This window comes from Eulemur rufifrons, chromosome 2, assembly GCF_041146395.1.
Source record: "Eulemur rufifrons isolate Redbay chromosome 2, OSU_ERuf_1, whole genome shotgun sequence".
Taxonomy (NCBI): domain Eukaryota; kingdom Metazoa; phylum Chordata; class Mammalia; order Primates; family Lemuridae; genus Eulemur; species Eulemur rufifrons.
Genome location: NC_090984.1, coordinates 42,989,103 through 43,008,441, shown reverse-complemented (window position 1 = coordinate 43,008,441; position 19,339 = coordinate 42,989,103). Strand labels below are relative to the sequence as shown.

The window sequence follows — 19,339 nt, the reverse complement described above, 5'->3', positions numbered from 1 at the left end:
CAACTTCCTGTTGGTGGGTTAACCTTTTGTGAAAGAAAGTATTAATGGATTTCCTCATATTGGCCAACATAAACTACTGACACATTACTGGTGGTACCACTTCCTATGTGAGATTTTCCATCTTCCATGAAAGGACTCATAGTTGAGTTTTAGTTATTACTCACCTAACTCATGAAAAGAACAAAACGAGAATAAGAAGAGTGCAAGCAGGAAACATTTCTTTAGAAGTTAAGCCATTAACTTCTATTCCCAGATTTAGAAATAGAAGAGTTTCCTACTCTACTAATAAAATTTCAGGAATTAAAAGTAAACTAAAAATAATATAAATCTACCACTACATTAAAATTAAGCTGGTATGATTTAAAAAAAAAAAAAAAAAGATACCCAAATTCCTGGGTGCTAAAATTCACCTCTGAAAACATTTTCCTGAGAGCAATCTGCACTTTCTCTCAAGGACTCTCCTGACTATCACTTTCAGGGCAGACACTAAGACACAAGCAGAAAAATAGAACCTACACAGTTTGTTGTTGTGCAAGTCCACTCACCAAAACCAGGTGATTTGCATTTAATTTGCCCTTTCAAATGCATTCTGAACCATGTGTTCCAGAACTAGATGACCCAGCTTTAAACCAGACAGGCTAACCCCAAGCCAGACAATTGGCATCCCTAGTTGTAAAAGTCATTCTAACAATTCATTTCCAAATGACAAATGCTCCGGAGCCAAAACTGGATCCTGGAATAGATTGTTGGCACCAGCGAGAGAAACACTTCCCAAAATAACTTATCTCTTGCTATCAGGGAAGAACAGCGTCTTCTTTGCACATAATAAGTGACCAGAAGAGACTTTGGGCCTCCACTTTTTTATAGACTGACATCGTAAAAAGTCCTTCCAGCAACAGGGGCATTTACCAGGAAGGAGAAGGAGAAGAATGGGGACCTACTCTATATCAGTTTCAGGTCTCTGATGGTCCTTGTCATCTCAGAACCTTCAAAATACAGGAGCAGCCAGACACCTGGGGTCTTTTAACACTCACTCACTCCAGCCCCATTTTCTCCCTAGCAGGCTGTCATCAGCAAGGCCACATGGCTTTAAAGAAGCTCTGCTCTTGATTCTTTACCCATTTAGCCATCCCACAAGTCAATAGGTGAGAAAACTCCCTAGCCCTTGACTTAGAATTGTAGGTCCAACATCAGAGAAGTTCAGGCTCCTAATCAGGACATATCTCTAAGATGCTTCACACATTCTTTACCATTTCTAAGCCTCAATTCTGTATCAACCCCTCTGCAAGGCATTGGGGATCCCGAGATAAAGGTAATCAAGACCTGGTCTCTTTCCTAACAAGAACCTTTCTAGTGGAAGGGAAATGAGTTGTCAACAAACTGTGATACAATGTGGCAGGAACTCTAATAAAAGTGCCCCCTGTCCAAATAGGAGAAGGAAGGATGCCTTTCTGTGTGAGTATGGAGGTATCGGGGGAAACCTCAGGAAAACATGTGAAGGCGAATTCCGAAAGATGAGTAGGCAAGTAGGGAAGATCTTGCTATTACAGTTCTACAAGCTAACAGACCAACAGAAAAAATGTCACTGGTAGTCTTTATGCCCCCTCCTCAGCTACACTCCATCCAACCTCGGAAAACAGCCACCCTCTGCTCTCACTTGGGCTTCCATTCCAAATGGCTGGAGAGAGTCACAAATGCACTTCTCGTAGCATTCAGGACCATTCTGTGGAGGGCAGAAGTGAGCTTGTCATCACCTTGATACATCAGTAAAGGTAATTACTAGGTCCTAGTAGATCAGAGACCAAGCAAGGGTTGGGCAGGAATTAAGTCCTGGAGCTCTCAAACGCTGCTTGTGCATACCACCTCTGTGGAAAGCAACCCAGATGCATTCTTTCTTGGATAAGTTGCTGTGCCTTGTGCTGGATTGTTGGTTGTAAGGAAATCAATCCTATGGAACTAGAAGACTGCACCAGGGGAGGAGGCGAAGGTGTAGGATAGCAGTGGGGAGGCAAAGCAGTGCAAGGTGGCTCCAGGGTCATGCTGCCTTCTAGAGTATCCCATATCTAATGGAGAGGAACAAATCCTGTTCAAGGCTGTCTTTGGGGAAATATGAACTCCAGATGAACAATGGCAAGGTGTGCATCACTCTAGTTCTACACACACCCCCACTAATGCTGAGCCACCTCACATCAAGGCCCAGGGCCTACAGTGGATGAGTGGATGACGGAGCTGCCTCCTGTGCATCCTTGGGTGAGGAAGGTGCTACTTTCAGATCTTCCCTTTTTGCTAAGCCAGTGTCTCATCTCGTATCCGGTCTGTCAAGGGACAGGGGAGTGAATACCACCCCAGAAAAGAAGGAGGAGACGTGGAGTTAAGTCATGGCAGAGACCAGAGAGAGAAGGGGAACCATGGAGGCAGACCCGAGAATTCTGGTTTTTCCTAGCTTCACGCCTAAGCTTCAAGAGGGAGGTGCCTATAGAAATATCCAGAAATATGTGGAGGCACCTGGAAAATTTCGACCAATGGCCTGTTTCCTTCAGCTCTAAAGGGTGCCCTTGTCTACCAGAGCATGAAATCCAGCAAGACTGGGAGTGGCGTGGAGCACTGGAGGAAAAACATGGCTCCAGTTGCTTGAGGCTGCGCTCCTGCCTCCTCGCAGCTGATGAAGGGCAAGGCCTGGGTCAAGACCATGAGATCTGCTCATGCAGAGAGAATCCAGAGGACCCAGCACTTATCAAAGGCTTGCACCTCCCTCCACTGTCACAGAGTCATATAAGTCCATTCTGTGATGGCATCCTGTGATGCCATCCTGGAAAGTAGCAGGGGGAGGAGAGGGACACTCAAAAGTCCTAAAAAAAGATTAAACAATCAAAAATAGCTTATTTGAACTGGAAAAGACTGTGATCAGTACATTGGCCAGTTTAAGATTTGTTGGGGATTGTTTTTCCCCACTTACCCTTTGGGGTGTGTAGGTTAGTGAAAAACAACAGATCCTTTGCAAAAAGTTAAGTAGTCACATGTTTTAAGGCATATAAGTAATAGTGTGAGTAAGTTATGACCCCCATTACATTCATGGCCACCACCAAATACTGTCTGTCTTCTTCTCGTTATCTTGAGACGTCAAATTCACACCAAGAATGCTGTATTAGATTCCTAGGGTTTCTGTAGCAAAGCACCACAGACTAGGTGGCTTAAAACAATGGAAATTTATTCTTTCACAGTTCTAGAGGCTAGAAGTCCAAAATCAAGGTGTCGGCAAAGTTGGTTTCTTCTGGAGGCTCTGTTGCATGCCTTGGCTTCAGGTGGTTGCTGACAATCTTGGCGTTCCTCAGCTTGTAGATGCACCCTCCACTCTCTGCCTCTGTCAACACATGGCATTCTCCCTGCGTGAACCTCTATGTCTTTATATGGCTGTCTCATAGGGACACCAGTCATTGGATTTCGGGCACACCCCAATCCAGTATAACCTCATCTTAACATCTGCATAGACTCTATTTCCAAATAGCCCACATTCTGTGGTTCTAGGTAGACATGAATTTGGGGGCACACTATTAAATGCGGTACAAATGCAAAAAGAGAGTTTTATTTAACAGACAATTACAAGGTGGAGTCTAGGGAGATTTTCATTTGCTATAAAGAAAACTAGAGGTCTACACCCTGCCTTGTTTACCTGCCTAAATCTTCCACATCTTTCAGGTCTTAACTGCATTATCACTTCCTCTAGGAAACTTCTTCAGAGGATCTTAAGAAATCTGGAGCTCCTCTAGGCTCCCATGATACACTGCACTTCCTCATTGGCACCTGCCTTGCTATAATCTCACACCTGTCCACTTGTCTGGGCTTCTAAAACCTGAGGGTGGCAATTCAATGTCCCACTTGTAGCAGTGGGCCTAGCACAGAATGTAAGAGCCCAGAACTCCTGTGATAAGATTACCCAGGCTCTGATGAGCAACTGGGTGATCTTATACAAGTCACTCAACCTCCTTGGGTCTCAGTTTCTTCATCTAGAAAGTGAGAGTCTCAGATTACAATGTCTAAGCGACCCTCCTTAGTCTAAGATTCTGTATTAATAATGCCAGGTAAGAAGGTCTAATAGCTATGCAGTACTTACTATGTTCTAAATGCTTTACATATAGTAACTCATTTCATTTTACAATAATCCGATAAGGTAAACTCTTTTACAGATAAGAAATTGGAGAAACAGAGATGCTTAAGAACTTTCACAAAGTTGCAAAGCTAGAAAATGGCAGAAGTGGAACTTTAATGCTGTCAGACTGGTTCTAGAATCCAGGAGCCTAACCAATCCACTATCTCTGCTCCTCTATAATGATGTCTCCTTTCAGTCCATATAGGAGCTGGTGTGAATTTATTCATCCCCAAGAGACCAGATTTGCCTGACTCTTCACTTACGTGCTAGAAATATAAACTCTAGCTTATCACAATTAGGTTTAAAAAAAAGGGAGTAGCATTTCAATATCTTAGAATCAAATTTTTTTAATTTTTTTATTCATACATAATGCATGTACTTATAATCAAAATTTTAAAACCAATAGCTAAGCATTAGTACACTTCAATAGTCTCTTCCTCAAACTCTTCATAATGTTATTAGAAATAATACTAACAGTACTTGTATTTATAATTAACATTAATTATTATACAATTAGTAGTACTTAAAAAAAGATAAAAGTTGTAAAATCATGCAGCTACTGCTCTTGCACCTTCTCATATCCTTACTCAACATTAGAAACAAAAAGATATTGTCCTGGAATCTTACCTGATTATGTTTATATGAGGTCAAACTTTTATTAGATTTATTTCTCTTTTTGGTTATTTTTAAAGGTAATGCTAAAAGCCATTGGTTCCATGCCTGATTATAGCCCTCACATTATAACAGTCATTCAGCAATTGACCTGTGGTTTAGTGTCCAGGAAACTTGAAAATAGATAACTTATTGGCAATATTTAGACATAGGCTGTATTACTATTAAATAATTAGTATCTAGTTTCATGACTTGCATAATGAAAAGTAGAGGAACAGCGATCCTAAGCTTGTGTTAGAGATATGAGGATTAATTAGATGGGGATTCTTACTTTAAAAAGTTGAAGTTTTACATATACAATAGAATACTATTACTATTTGGCCATAAAAAAGAAGGAAATCCTGCCATTTGTGACAACCTGAATGAACCTGGACGACATTATGCTATGTGAAATAAGCCAGACACAGAAAGACAAATACTGTATGATCTCACTTATATGTGGAATCTAAAAAGTCAGACACACAGAAGCAGAGAGTACAATGGTGGTTCCCAGGGGCTGGGGTTGGGAGAAATGGGAGATGCTGGTCAAAGTTTACAAACTTTCAGCTATAAGATGAATAAGTTCTGGGGATCTAGCATACGGCATGGTGACTATAGTTAATAATACTGTATTGTATGCTTGTAATTTGCTAAGACAATAGATCTTAAGTGTTCTCATCACAAAAAAAGAAGAAATGTTAACTATGGGGGTGATGAATGTGTTAATTAGCTTGATTGTGGTAATTGCTTCATAATGTATACATATATCAAATCATCACATTGTATACCTCCAATATATACAATGTGTATTTGTCAGTTATATCTCAATAAAGCTGTGGGAGAAAATAAATAAAAATGCAAGAAGGATAGACTGTCAAAAATGAAAATAAATAAAAAGGTTAAATTTGAAAGAAAACACAACAAATAATTACGACAAACTATGCAATGAAAAGTGCCCTTATAAAGGCAGAAAGAAAGTTGCAATGGAAAAGGAAGACAAGTGGGAAGAAAAGAGGGTCAAGATCAGGGCAGACTTTGGGAAACAGAAAGCATTTCCAGAGCTGGGCCTTGAAGGATAAACGTGCTTTTTGTACCCAGCAACAGGGAGTGAAGGCCATCCGGGTAGAGAGAACAGCAGGAGCAAAGACAGAGAAGTCAGAAAACAAGGAATATTTGCAAGGAACATCAAACACTGTGCCTCAGTCTATCTGGCAAATAGAGGGTGCAGGAGATGATGGGAAATAAGGAAGAAAAACATGTTAGGCCCTTACATTATGGCCTTTACAATTACCTAGGTAAGTGATAATAGCAGCCTAAATTAAGGCAGTGTCAATGGAAATGGCGAACAAAGTATAGATTCAAGAAGTAGTCCAGGCCAGGCACAGTGGCTCACACCTGTAAATCAAGCACTTTGGGAGGCTGAGGCAGGAGGATCACTTGAGGCCAGGAGTTCGAGACCAGCCTGAGTGACATAGCGAGACCCCATCTCTACAAAAAATTTAAAAATTAGCTATTCAGGAGTAGTCCCAGCTATTTGGGAGGCTAAGGCAGGAGGATCATTTGAGCCCAGGACTTTGAGGTTGCAGTGAGCTGTGATCATGCCACTGCACTCTAGCTGGGTGACAGAATGACAGAATGAGACCGTCTCAAAAAAAAAAAAGTATTCCAAAGACAGAATCAACAACATTTGGCAACAGGAGGGGAAGAAAGAGGAGAAAAAGTCAAACATGATGTCATATTATTCTTTGTTGTAATGGCTAGGGGAATGTTGGTAACTGACAAAAGTGAGGAGAGAGAAGGTAGAAAAATTTCTGGTTCGTCTATTTGAGTTCTGTGTATCCGTGCTCAGCTAGCTCAGCACAAAGCAGAAGTGGAGAAACTGTCAAGCCTAACAGTCACTTTATGACTCATCAGATGTGAGGGTAAAGTTATTTTCACTCTCACAGCAGTAAAACAAACCCGAACAGTATTAACAAGTTCCTTCAGGTTTCCTGACTGTTCAGGTGGGTTGTCTGGAACAGCTGAGACTTAACACAGAATCTCACAGTCTAGAGGAAAATGTAAAAGTTTTTATGTCCCCAATCCTTTACATTACCTTAGAGGAAAATATAAAAGTTTTTATGTCCCCAATCCTTAAGTCCTTGGCTAGTTAAAATCTGAAAGCTATCTCTTTTCTCCTTTTAAGATGTACGTGGGACACCTCATTCATTTCTAAACTTTCTCAGTTTCACCTACAGTAAATATTTAGGGTGACAAATTCTCAACTGGTAAGTTCATCAAGGACGTTCTCTAGATTTCATCATTTGGACTTTACCTCACTCGATATTCTGAGTAGTTTTTCCATGTTGCTCTCAATCTTTACCCACTCCAGCATCACTCAGTGGTGTCATACTGCAGAGAACCTGTCATTTTAACCCTGTTTCCGTGAATCATTATCACTGTGGTTTGTGGGAATTGCTTGAGCTACCCCCAGAGCATTTGACACGTCACATCTGTCCATCAAGTTGGCGACCGTTTCAGTGCACACATAGCTATGCTCCCAGACAGTCTTTAAGATGTAAAGTGAGTGTGGGGAGCAAACTCATCGAACATCCAAGTGCAAGAATTCCATACAGCACTATACCTGGCAACACAATAAGCAGACACTTTCTGCTAAGCAAGAAATTGGAGTCTACTTCCTGCACGTATTTTCACAGGTCATCAAAATTGAAACCTGACGTACATAAAATGGTAGCTGAATACCGATGCTATTGGAGCAGAGCACCACGAAGAGGAATGTCCTAGGCTCCTCCAGGAACCAACAGGGAAACTTTCCACCCAGTTAAGGGAACGCAGATGTAGCCGACTTCTGTGCTGAAAGAGTGCTAACGTCTCGCCGATAAACCGTATCTCCTCAACATTAAACTGCACAGTCCCCAGATATTTAAAAATTCTCTCATCTACATTTCAATGAAAGGTGAAGCTGTTTCTAACACAACCTTGAGTGTGGATGCTTTCCTGTTCCGCACTACCAATATAAGCATGACATTTAAATGTGTGCAAGTAGCAGCAATTCCGTTTGACTCTCCTGATTGTGTCCATTACTGTGACGCTAACCATGCCCGTTCCATCCTGGAGTTCAAGTAAACAGGACCACCCCTCTCTGCTCTTAGCCCAGGATTTATAGGGGCCGTGCGTCTGGCGCTCAGGGAGATGTTGGCTTGCTCTCACCAGTGATTACATATACAACATCGTCATATAATTTTCGAATTTTTCAAAGACTTCAAAGCTCACAGTGTCCTGTGAACTTGCTATCTGGGCATGTTTATCATGGCAAGGACTAAAGGGAGGAGCGTGATGCAGAAACTTCAAATTATGGGCGCTTCACAAATGCATTCTGTGCATCTATAAAATGTCAAAACGTCCAGGAGGAAAATTTAAAAGCCAGTCAGTCAGTTCACCTCCCATACAGGCATAAAGCCAGGCTGGAAGCACATGTGGCTTAAATGTTGGTTTGGAAGGGCTGTTTGATTTTTCTGTGATCAAGATATTGTATCCTAATTGTTTCCTCTGCTAAATGAGAGGTGCTTAATTGGTAAGTAGAAAGGAGTTCACTTCCTCCCTTCTCTCTTTTTTTTGAAAGTGACCAGATGTCCCATTCAGGGGGCTTATCCTTTGTGATGTGGTACTGAAAGTATAGAACAGACCTTGTGTGTCTTAAGAGGCCCCACTGCCTGATGGTGAGAGTGGGGCTCTGGAGTCAGACTTGCCTGTGTGTGAAGCCGGCTCTGCCCCTGGTAGCTGAATACCATCACACAGTTACCCCGTGTGTCTCAGTTAGCCATCTGTAAAATGGGGGTGATGATAATGGTAACTACCTCATCAAGTTGCGAGCATTAGATAAAATAATAGGTGCCTCGTGCATGGAAAGCACTCCATGAATATCATTTTATTATGATGATTAAAACATTGGACAGGAGAAATAAAAGTTCTTTCCAGCTCAGGGATTAACCCCTGAAACACCAATAAAAATTCTCTTATTGGGGTTCTGAATTCTGTATCCCCATAGCTTTTGTTCATACTTCACCAGAGCACTTATAAGATATATTGATGTCCTACTGTGCCTCTTACATTGCATAAGAGGCTTCTCAAACATATTACAGTCACAGATTCAAGCAACTTGTTAGCATTGACTTAATGTCTATCTTCCCACAAATACTTTCTCATTTACTTCTCTTTATGTTCCATTCATCCAATAAAGACCCATTATGTGCCAGCCAATTGGCTGCCCAAATGCAGCTGCCCAAGATGCCTGGTTCTTATCAATCAATGAACAAATTCTTCTAGAAAAGCAACATTTTCGGAGGAGATGCCTAGATTCCCTGTTAGCTAGCACTTCCTGGGAGGACTCATAAAGCAGGATGATGGGTTATGCATACGTCTTTCTGTACAGTCCTCTGGGTCCCTTGCATGCTGAACATCATGTGCGTCATCATGACTCACACGTGATCAATCACTGAGTGACATTTAAACATCTTGACTAACAACCAGCCGCATTTTGCTTCAGTTATTGGAAGCTTCTGAAAGTGAATATGCTCTCAGGATAAGATCGGAATCCCTGTCTCTGAGGGCAACAATGCTTATTGCTGGGAAAAGATAACAACCAACCAGGGTACAAGAATAGCCTCATTGTGTGTCACGCTTCACCACGAGGCCTCTGAGGTCTCCCCCCTCTTTAACAGCGCTCACGATGCTTCCCTCCCGAAGTGACACTCATGACGCTTAGAGATGCCTACAGTGTTGGAGCCGGGAAAGGCATCATCTCAGAGATGACATGACAGTCAGAGAGGGGAATAGAAGGAATCCAACCTTTATTAAATTCCAGAACGCAGGCCTCCTGACTGCTACTCTAATGGCCTTTCCACCGTGCCATACCTAGTGACAAGATTTCAAGGTTCTCTGCTCAACTACTCTTTTACCAAAATTCCCACTTACCAGTTTAACTATCAACATTTTGATAAAGGCCGTGAGCACAACCTGCCAGCCGTAATGCTGATCGCAGTTGCTCGCTCACCGCTGGCTGAGAGACTCCATGGCATTTTCATCCTTCTGCAATCTGTAAGCCACACCGGGAAATCCCTCTCATACTCTGGTAGCGAAAAGGTAGATTGGTACAGCCTTTCCGGAGGGCAGCCTGGTAACGTACCAAACATCTATTACACATATACACCTTGGGACTCAATCCTTCCCTTTCTGGGAATATGCACTAAAGAAACGATCTGAGACGTGGCAAATGTGTGTGTGCATGGTTAGCGAGAGACAGAGCGCTGCAGGTCCCTATATATCTCAACAAACCATCTGCTCAGTCGTTGGGTAGCCACACCTAGACACCCTCAAGGCACCACTGCCACACCTTGATATCCTAACAGACATCACTTGCCACCTGGTGGCTGGTACTGGAGTTAAAGATACAATGCCAGGGATGAACTATTACCTAAAAAGCATACCCTGTAAAGTCAACTGAATTTCACCAACTGTAAATATCCTGATTTCAAACTAGAAATTAGAAAAAACATTAAATAAAAACACTGTTCTTACTTTTGTGTCACTTTTAACCTTTATCTCCCTTTATTGCTCTTTTATACTCAAACAACCACCACCTCCTCCTACTCCTCCTCCATCCTGCGAGAAGACTGTGTGCATTGTAAATACTTTTTTTTTATTTCAAAGCCAAAGTAGACATGGACAGGACTCAACTGCTGGTATGGGGGAAATTGCGTGAATAAATAAGGTAATTAAATGCATCTGTTTGAGAGATGAGTAAATACTACTTGGAATGACTTTGATACATCAGACTAATAGTTCAGGTACTAGGTAGTTCTTACTGTTAATGATCTTCCTACAAAACTTCAAATGTTAGCTTGAGAAAATTCACTGATTATCCTAGAATATATATATTAAGGGAAGTAACTTCATTAACCACTATGTTCTAAAGAAAGTATTTTCGTTAAAAAATCACATTTTTTTTCATGAGTTCGAGAGCACAGCTGGATGTTTTCTGCTTGGTGTGCAGATAGAAATTAAAACTGGATAAGCAGAATGGGTGTCACCTGGTAGAGAAGGTAACACCACCAGCTGGGAGAGATGATCCCATAAGCGATTCTGTTTGGTTCCATGGTTCTAGGCACCTCCCGCCTCCTCTACCCACAGGCTGTTCCACTTGGCCCTCACCTACAAGATCTCGAGACCAATCTGGTCCTTTTCTGACCCTGTACTCGTAAGTCTTACAGAAACTTAGTCTCAAAGGGCATACATTTCTGCAGCATCCTGTACTTCTCCCTTATATGCTTATAATGATTTAATTACTTGTAATTTTTTTATTAATGGTGTCTGTCTTCTCCTTAAGACTTTAAACTCTCTGACAACAGAGACTATGTCTGTCTCATTTATGGCTTTATTCCCACGGTCTAGGACAATGCCTAGCATATCGCTGGTGCTCAGTAAGTTTTGTACCCCAGTTCTAGAAACATTCTCTCCACACCCAGCCTCTTGCACCAGTCTCTACCTGGAGCAGACTCCTTGAAGACTGGGGTTTGACTTTGCTCTTACCGGACAATCCCTCCACCTCCAGGACAGATGTCAATACCCGGATGTCCTCAGGCCTCTGAATCATGCTGATTCCCAGCTCCCAGTAGCTGCACTCTCTCCACTATCGGCAGCTGGATCTTCCCCCAGGTGCGGCCCCCATCCCTTCACAAGTGCTGTCTGTCTGCCAGTCCTTGCTCCTCTGTGTCTGGCTCCTCCTACTACCAACAGAGCTCCAGTCCTGAGTGCGGAGACCTAGAGAGAGTCCAAGCAAATAGGCCCTCAAAGTACCTCTATATGTAAGACCTGAGAGAGCATGGAGAAAATAAATACCATGATATGAACTGTCAATGTAAAGAAAGTTATGTGGAGTCACCTACTATAAGGCACTGACCTGTCCTAAACTCCAATAAAGTCTCAATAAGAGCATTTAAAATATAGCCTCTCCAGAGGAATACACAGGCTACTTGGGAACATGATTTATTCATATTTATGTACATGAAATAGTTTTAAAATTCACACATAAAGCAAAATTATATGCAGGATAAAATAAAACATAGACCACCTTGCATGTCTGAAAAGGAAACACCAACTTCACCTGTAGATAAATGGGAGCCACACTTGCTATCTCAGTGAAAGAATGACATGTAGTGATCATAAAACGCTAGAACGGGAAGGGCTTCTTGAGACCAGCATCCTGTCAATAGACTGTTCTCATGGTGTCTGCAAGCTGATCCTTAGCAGGGTGAGCCAGTTCAGATCCTTTTGTAAAACACATTTGTTCAGGTTGTTCATTAGGAAGACAATCCCAGCAACAGTGTAGGAAACCGATCAGAGGAGGAAAGAACAGAAGCAGGGATGCCAACTTGTTATCTTGAGTTGGACTCAAAGTGTGGAAAGCCTACAGTATGATGTTAGCCATAGAGATGCAAAGGAGGGGAAGAGAAATGAAAGATGTTCTGAACTAATTCCAGTGAACATCTCAGACTTTTTCATTCACAGTTAAGTCATATTTCCCTTCATTTCATCATAGAAGAATGGCTTAATATAAGACGGCTTGATTTCCAATTATCTATATTTTTTTTTTTTTTTTGACAGAGTCTCACTCTGTTGCCCAGGCTAGAGTGAGTGCCGTGGCGTCAGCCTAGCTCACAGCAACCTCAAACTCCTGAGCTCAAGCGATCCTCCTGTCTCAGCCTCCCGAGTAGCTGGGACTACAGGCATGCGCCACCATGCCCGGCTAATTTTTTCTATATATATTTTTAGCTGTCCATATAATTTCTTTCTATTTTTAGTAGAGATGGGGTCTCGCTCTTGCTCAGGCTGGTCTCGAACTCCTGAGCTCAAACGATCCGCCCACCTCGGCCTCCCAGAGTGCTAGGATTACAGGCGTGAGCCACCGCGCCCGGCCCAATTATCTATATTTTTTAAATATCTTTCCTTCTATCTGCAGTGTCTTCCTTTCCCCAACCACCCACTCATATCTACAATTTCCTTCAGCACCTTTGTTAAAAGCTCACCTACTCCTGGAAGCCCTCTCTGACCAGTCCCAGCTGATCGGATCACTCCTCCCCTCTGCACTTACGGAAATAGTTGGTTCCATATCATATTACACTAGGGAATATTGTGGGAGACACTTGGTTCCTTTAGCCTAGCAGAGCCATGAAAGGCAGTGACGGATATTAAATAGTATTTAATACTTTCTGTAAGATCTGTTGAGTTAATTAGGGGTATTGTGTTACAGCTGTAATTCCTGCATATAGCTACCAGATCCTAATCTGAGTTAGAATGAATCTTGATATTTAGTTTACTTTTTGGCTTTGCTTATTTTTTTATTTATTTACTTTTTTTTTTTGTTACTTATTCTTAAAATCAGGATCAAACAAAATTGAACTGAAAATAAAGAGGTAAAATACTTTTAATAAAGAAATTTTAATTAAAATTGGGTGTAAAAATACATTTTACTGAATCCTAAAGTTATTTTTAATATTTGCTGTTTAAACGTCTTGTCCAATTTGAGAGACCATAAGAGCAGAGATCAATCATAGGTTGATTCAGAATCAGAGTCTCTTTTTTTCCCAGTATAATATTAGATTGCTGAGGCATGAACAAGATTTAGAATTAAATTTGAAAAGTTAAATTGGTATTATCCGAAGTGTGAATCCATTTAAAAGATTTCTGCATTGGTTGGGCGACTGTCCTAAACATGCTCCATAGTTCATTTCAAGCATGGGGTTGATCCCATCCCTGGAACGCTTAGGAACCTTATTGCTGGAGTGTTGCTGCCGTCTAGTGGAAATTTCACTAAATGTGACTAAATGCGCTCTCAAGGCTAAGTCCCACACCCCCTTCATCACCACACTCACCACACCTTTTCTTTTTCCTCCCTTTCTATCATAGGTGCATTCAGGTGCACCAAGAATAGAAAATGTTTGGTCAGTAATTGGAAGCGTCTTTGAAATTTGGGGCTTTGTGCCCAAGAAGACAATGATGTTTCTATTCAGCCAAAACTGATTTGGCAGAATACATGTAAGAGGAAATTAAAATTAAGATACTCTTGTATAAATAAAAAAAAAGTTGAAAAACAAAAAATTATATATGGTATGCTACCTTTTGTAAGAGAGAAGGCAAAACCATCAAAAATGAAAGTACTCTACACTTAAGGGTCTGAGAATTTCACTGCATGTAAATTACTCCTCAATTTTAAAGTCTTATAAATGTTAAAAGTGATTATATGGTGAAATTTTAAAAATTCAAAAAGTTACTTGAGCCTTAGGATACAATTTTCAGTGAAAGAATCATGCACAGATTTTTTTTAAAAACTATACCTTAACTTAGAAGAAAATATAATGTGATTCAAAAGATGTCTCTAATTTTGGTAAAAAGCACTTATGTCAACAGATATGAAGAGTTGAGATAAAATAATTTCACAGGAAAAAATGAATAAGAGCTTAATCTCAATCATCATGGAAATAAAAACTATAACCTCAATGAGATATCACTTTAAATACTCCCAATTGGCAAAATTTTTTAAACCTGATAATGTCAAGTCTTGGTGAAGTTGTGGAGCTATGAGTATTTTTTATGTACTGCTGGTGGGAGTGTATATTGATATGGTTTTATTTGAAAATCATTTGGTGTTCATTAGTGACATTTAAGACATGTATACCTTATTACCCAGAAATTCTACCACTATATATTCTAGAGATACATGTTTGGTAGTCTTTTATCTCTCCCAGAATAAAAGCCTAAATTCTACAAATTGCCTTAAAAAAAAAGAAGGCAAAATAAGAAAATATATGCACATGTGCTTATTTTTGCAAAAAGAAATTCAGAAAAGATAAACCAGAAACTAGGGGGATTGGTTACTTAAAGGAAAAGGATAGAAATAAGTGGAAAAGAAAGGAAAAAGGATAGCTATTCTGATTATATATTTACATGGCTTTTATTTTTGAACCATGTAAGTATTTACCTTTTCAAAATATAAAGTTAAATCCACAGGTGTGGGGGGACTCTAAATTGAACAGAAACAGGTCAACCTAAGTATATGTCACATCAACAACATAACTACTCAGAACAAGAAAAATAATTATTCCAAGTAATTTCTGAATGTGAAACTCTAACTGTTCACCCTCAAGAGATATTCTAAAAATTATAGCTGCAAGAAAACCTTGGCTATTACCTGGTGAAGTATTATTTTACAACGCCAAATAAATAAATAGGTTGATGTTGCTAGGAATCACTTTTCCCACTAAGGGAGATTTTATTGTGTTTGTTTGTTAAGATAAGCAATAAAGGAAGAAGAAGAAAACGCTACGGTATGGAGTTGGATTAGGGAATTAGAGGTCTAAGAACAAATTCATGGTCTTAAAAAGTATTGTTTCCTAGGTTTGTCCATTGAAAGAGCCTAGAAACAATAAGTTTGCTATACAAGGAACACAGCTGTGACCTGGTCTCCAAATCTAAACACCATCGTCAAATAGACAAAAGCAGGATCCCATGGAGAACGTACTGCTTCCAGGGCTGGCTCAGGGAAGTACAAGGTATTCCTGGAGTACTTTTTGTTTCAGAACATAAGAACATGCTCAAAGGCGGATGAGGACCAGCAGAGGGATACAGGAGCCAACACAAAAGAATTATAACACATTGAATTTTTTAAAAATTCAAGAGTCCATACCCATGCTTAAAAAGAGAAAAAAAGACAAAGAAATGAATAAAGGAAATAGACAATCACCATTTAAGAACCACCATAGAAATAATAGATTCAGGCAAGAATCTGAAATCATTCAGTGGGAATTTGCAGCTCAAAAGAATATTTATACAATCTAACAGTATCACTCCACAGAATATATATTAATTACAAAGAAAAATATGTATCTTTCTAACAAGTCTGGCAGTTAGCAGCACTTTGACTAAGTGATGAAACTTAACATGAGCAATAATGAGGCAACAGACTACAGGAGCCTCCCAGTATGGCACACTAAGAAGGACAAAACAGGGCCCCATTCTCAGCTTTCTCAAACAGAATAGCGGCCAGCCTAGAATTTTGTATCCTGCAAAACTAAGTTTCATATATGAGGGGGAAATAAAGACTTTCTCAGACAAGCAAACACTGAGGGAATTTGTCAAGACAAGACCTGCCCTGCAGGAAGTACTCAGGATTCCATTATACACAGATTCACACAATAGACACCAACCAGTGTAAAATCACCCAAAAACTAAAGATCAAAGCCCAGATCCTACAATGGCTCAAGAGATAAAACAAATGAACAAAGTTCTACTCAACAGGATGAACAGAAATCCACCCCACTTACCAATTTTTTCAATAAATGTGAATGGTTTGAACTCCCCACTGAAGAGACACAGGCTGGCTGAATGGACAAAAAAAAAAAAAAAAATACAAGCCAAGTATCTTACTGTCTCTAGGAAACACATCTAACCCACAAAGAACCATTCAGACTCAAGGTGAAGGGATAGAAAACAATATTCCATACAAATGGAAACCAAAAGAAAGCTGGTGTAGCAGTTCTCATATCCGACAATATAGGCTCCAAATCAACAAAAGTAAAGACAAAGATGGTCACTATATAATGGTAAAGGGAATGATTCAACAAGAAGACATAACAATTCTAAATGTTTATGCACCTAACACAGGTGTGCCCAGATTCATAAAGCAAATCTTTATGACCTAAACAAAATGATAAGCAGCAGCACCATAATAGCCAGGGATTTCAACACCCCCCTGACAGAACAGGACAGATCCTTCAAACAAAATAAACAAAGAAACATGTACTTAAACAGAACTAGAAAACAAATGGGCCTAACAGACATTTACAGAACATTCTACCCAAAAACGACTGAATGTATGTTCTTCTTATCAGCTCATGGAACATTGCCTAAGATTGATCACATCCTAGGCCACAAAACATGTCTCAACAAATATTTAAAAAATGGAAATTATACCATGCATCTTCTCAGACCACAGTGGAATAAAATTAAAAATCAACTCCAATGGAAACACTCATCTCTACACAAAGTCATGGAAACTAAACAACCTGCTGTGGAACAATAATTGGATCAAGGAGGAAATTAAGATGGAAATCAAAAGATTCTTTAAACTAAATGATAAAGGGGACACAAGTTATCAAAATCTGTGGGATACAGCTAAAGCACTCCTGAAAGGAAAATTCATATTCATACACCACCTCGACCTTCGACAGGCAGTTGCTGAGCAGATGTCCACATATAATTATTTTTATGTAAGATTTTGATGACTTTTGTGCAAGGTTTTGATTATTGTAGAGTCTTTTGTGATAGTTTTTGTTATCAGGCATTTATACCTGAGAAACTTTCTCTTCATGGCCTTTCCCAGCTCTATTTGTTAGGGTTTTTGGTTTTTGGCTTTTGGGTTTTATTTTTGGTTTTTTTTTTTTTTTTTTTTTTTTTTTTTCCGCTTTTGTATTGAGACAGCATCTCACTCTGTTGCCCAGACTGGTCTCAAACTCCTGGCCTCAAGTGATCCTCCCACCTTGGCCTCCCAAACTGCTGGGATTACAGGCATAAGCCACCACACCCAGGCCTGTTAGGGTTGGTTTGTTTTGTTTTGAGGAAGGAAAAAGCTTTATATTTTAGTACCTTTTCCCCTACTATTTTTAATTTTTTTTATTTCAGCATATTACAGGGGTACAAATGTTTAGATTATGTATATTGCCCTTGCCCCAACCAAGTCAGAGGTTCAAGTGTGTCCATCCCCCAGACAGTGTGCACTGCACCCATTAGGTGTGTATATACACATCCCCTCCTCCCCCTCCCATCTGCCCGACACCAAATGAATGTTATTACTATATATGCACTTAAGTGTTGATCAGTTAATATCAATTTGATGGTGAGTACATGTGGTGCTTGTTTTTCCATTCTTGAAATATTTCAATTAGTAGAATGGGTTCCAGCTCTATCCAGGATAATACAAGAGGTGCTATATCACCATTGTTTTTAGTGGCTGAGTAGAACTCCATGATGTGTGTATATATATACATATATATACATACTACATTTTATTAATCCACTCATGTATTTATGAGCACTTGGGTTGTTTCCACATTTTTGCAATTGTGAATTTTGCTGCTATAAACATTCTAGTGCAGATGTCTTTTTTATAGAATGTCTTTTGTTCTTTTGGGTAGATGCCCACTAATGGGATTGCTGGATCAAATGATAGTTCTACTTGTATCTCTTTGAGGTATCTCCATATTACTTTCCACAGAAGTTGTACTAGTTTGCAGTTCCACCAGCAGTGTCTGAGTGTTCCTATCTCTCCACATCAACGCCAACATTTATTGTTTTGGGACTTTTTGATAAAGGCCATTCCCACTGGAGATAAGTGATATTTCATTGTGGTTTTGATTTGCATTTCCCTGATGATTAGAGATGTTGAGCATTTTTTCCTATGTTTATTAGCCATTAGTCTATCTTCTTTTGAAAAGTTTCTGTTCATGTCCTTTGCCCACTTTCTGATAGGGTTGTTTGATTTTTTTCTTGGTGATTTTCCTGAGTTCTATATAGATTCTAGTTATCAGTCCTTTATCGGATGTGTAACATGAGAATATTTTCTCCCATTCTGTAGTCTGTTTGTTTGCTCTCGTGATAGTTTCCTTGGCTGTGTAGAGCTTTCTAATTTGATCAGGTCCCATTTATTTATTTTTGTTGTTGCTGTGATTGCCTTTGGGGTCTTCTTCATAAATTCTTCCCTAGGCCAATGTCTACAAAGAGTTTTTCCCACATTTTCTTCTAGAATTCTTATAGTTTCATGCCTTAGGTTTAAGTCTCTTATCCACTGTGAGCTGATTTTTGTGAGAAGTGAAAAGTATGGATCCTGTTTCGGTCTTCTACATGTGGCTATCCAGTTTTCCCAGCACCATTTATTGAATAAGGATTCTTTTCCCCAGTGTATGTTTTTGTCTGCTTTGTCAAAGATTAAATGGCTATATGAGGATGGTTTTATATCTGGGTTCTCAGTTCAGTTCCATGGTCTATGTCTCTGTTCTTGTGCCAATACCATGCTGTTTTAGTTACTATAGTCTTGTAGTCTAGCTTGAAGTCTGGTAAATTTATGCCTCCCAATTTTTTCTTTTTGCTTAAGATTGTTTTTGCTATACAGGGTCTTCTCTGGTGCCATACAAAGTGTAGAATTATTTTTTCTAGATATGTGAAAAATGATGTTGGCATTTTAATAAGGATTGCATTGAATCTGTGTATCACTTTGGGTAGCACAGACATTTTAACAATGTTGATTCTGCCAACCCATGAGCATCGTATGGTTTTCCACCTGTTTACATCCTCTGCTGTTTCCTTCCTCAGTGTTTCACAGTTCTCCCTTGTGGGAGGAGGGTTGCTCCTCAAGCATGCTGATCCGCCCCTGAAGGCACACACACCTCAGTAGGATCGTTCACAAATATCCCTTCTGTGCCCTGGAGCAAT

At 39.9% G+C, this 19,339-nt stretch overlaps 1 protein-coding gene across 1 annotated transcript in view; it reads right to left on the bottom strand.

The window, feature by feature from the left end:
• The window catches only part of ATP8B4 (ATPase phospholipid transporting 8B4 (putative)), a 230,142-nt gene extending 218,692 nt beyond the window's left edge, over nucleotides 1–11,450 (bottom strand). The window contains exon 1 of the mRNA XM_069492140.1: nucleotides 11,387–11,450. Within this exon, the coding sequence (XP_069348241.1) occupies nucleotides 11,387–11,450 (64 nt within the window). The remainder of the gene's footprint in view (nucleotides 1–11,386) is intronic.
• Nucleotides 11,451–19,339: the final 7,889 nt, after the last annotated feature.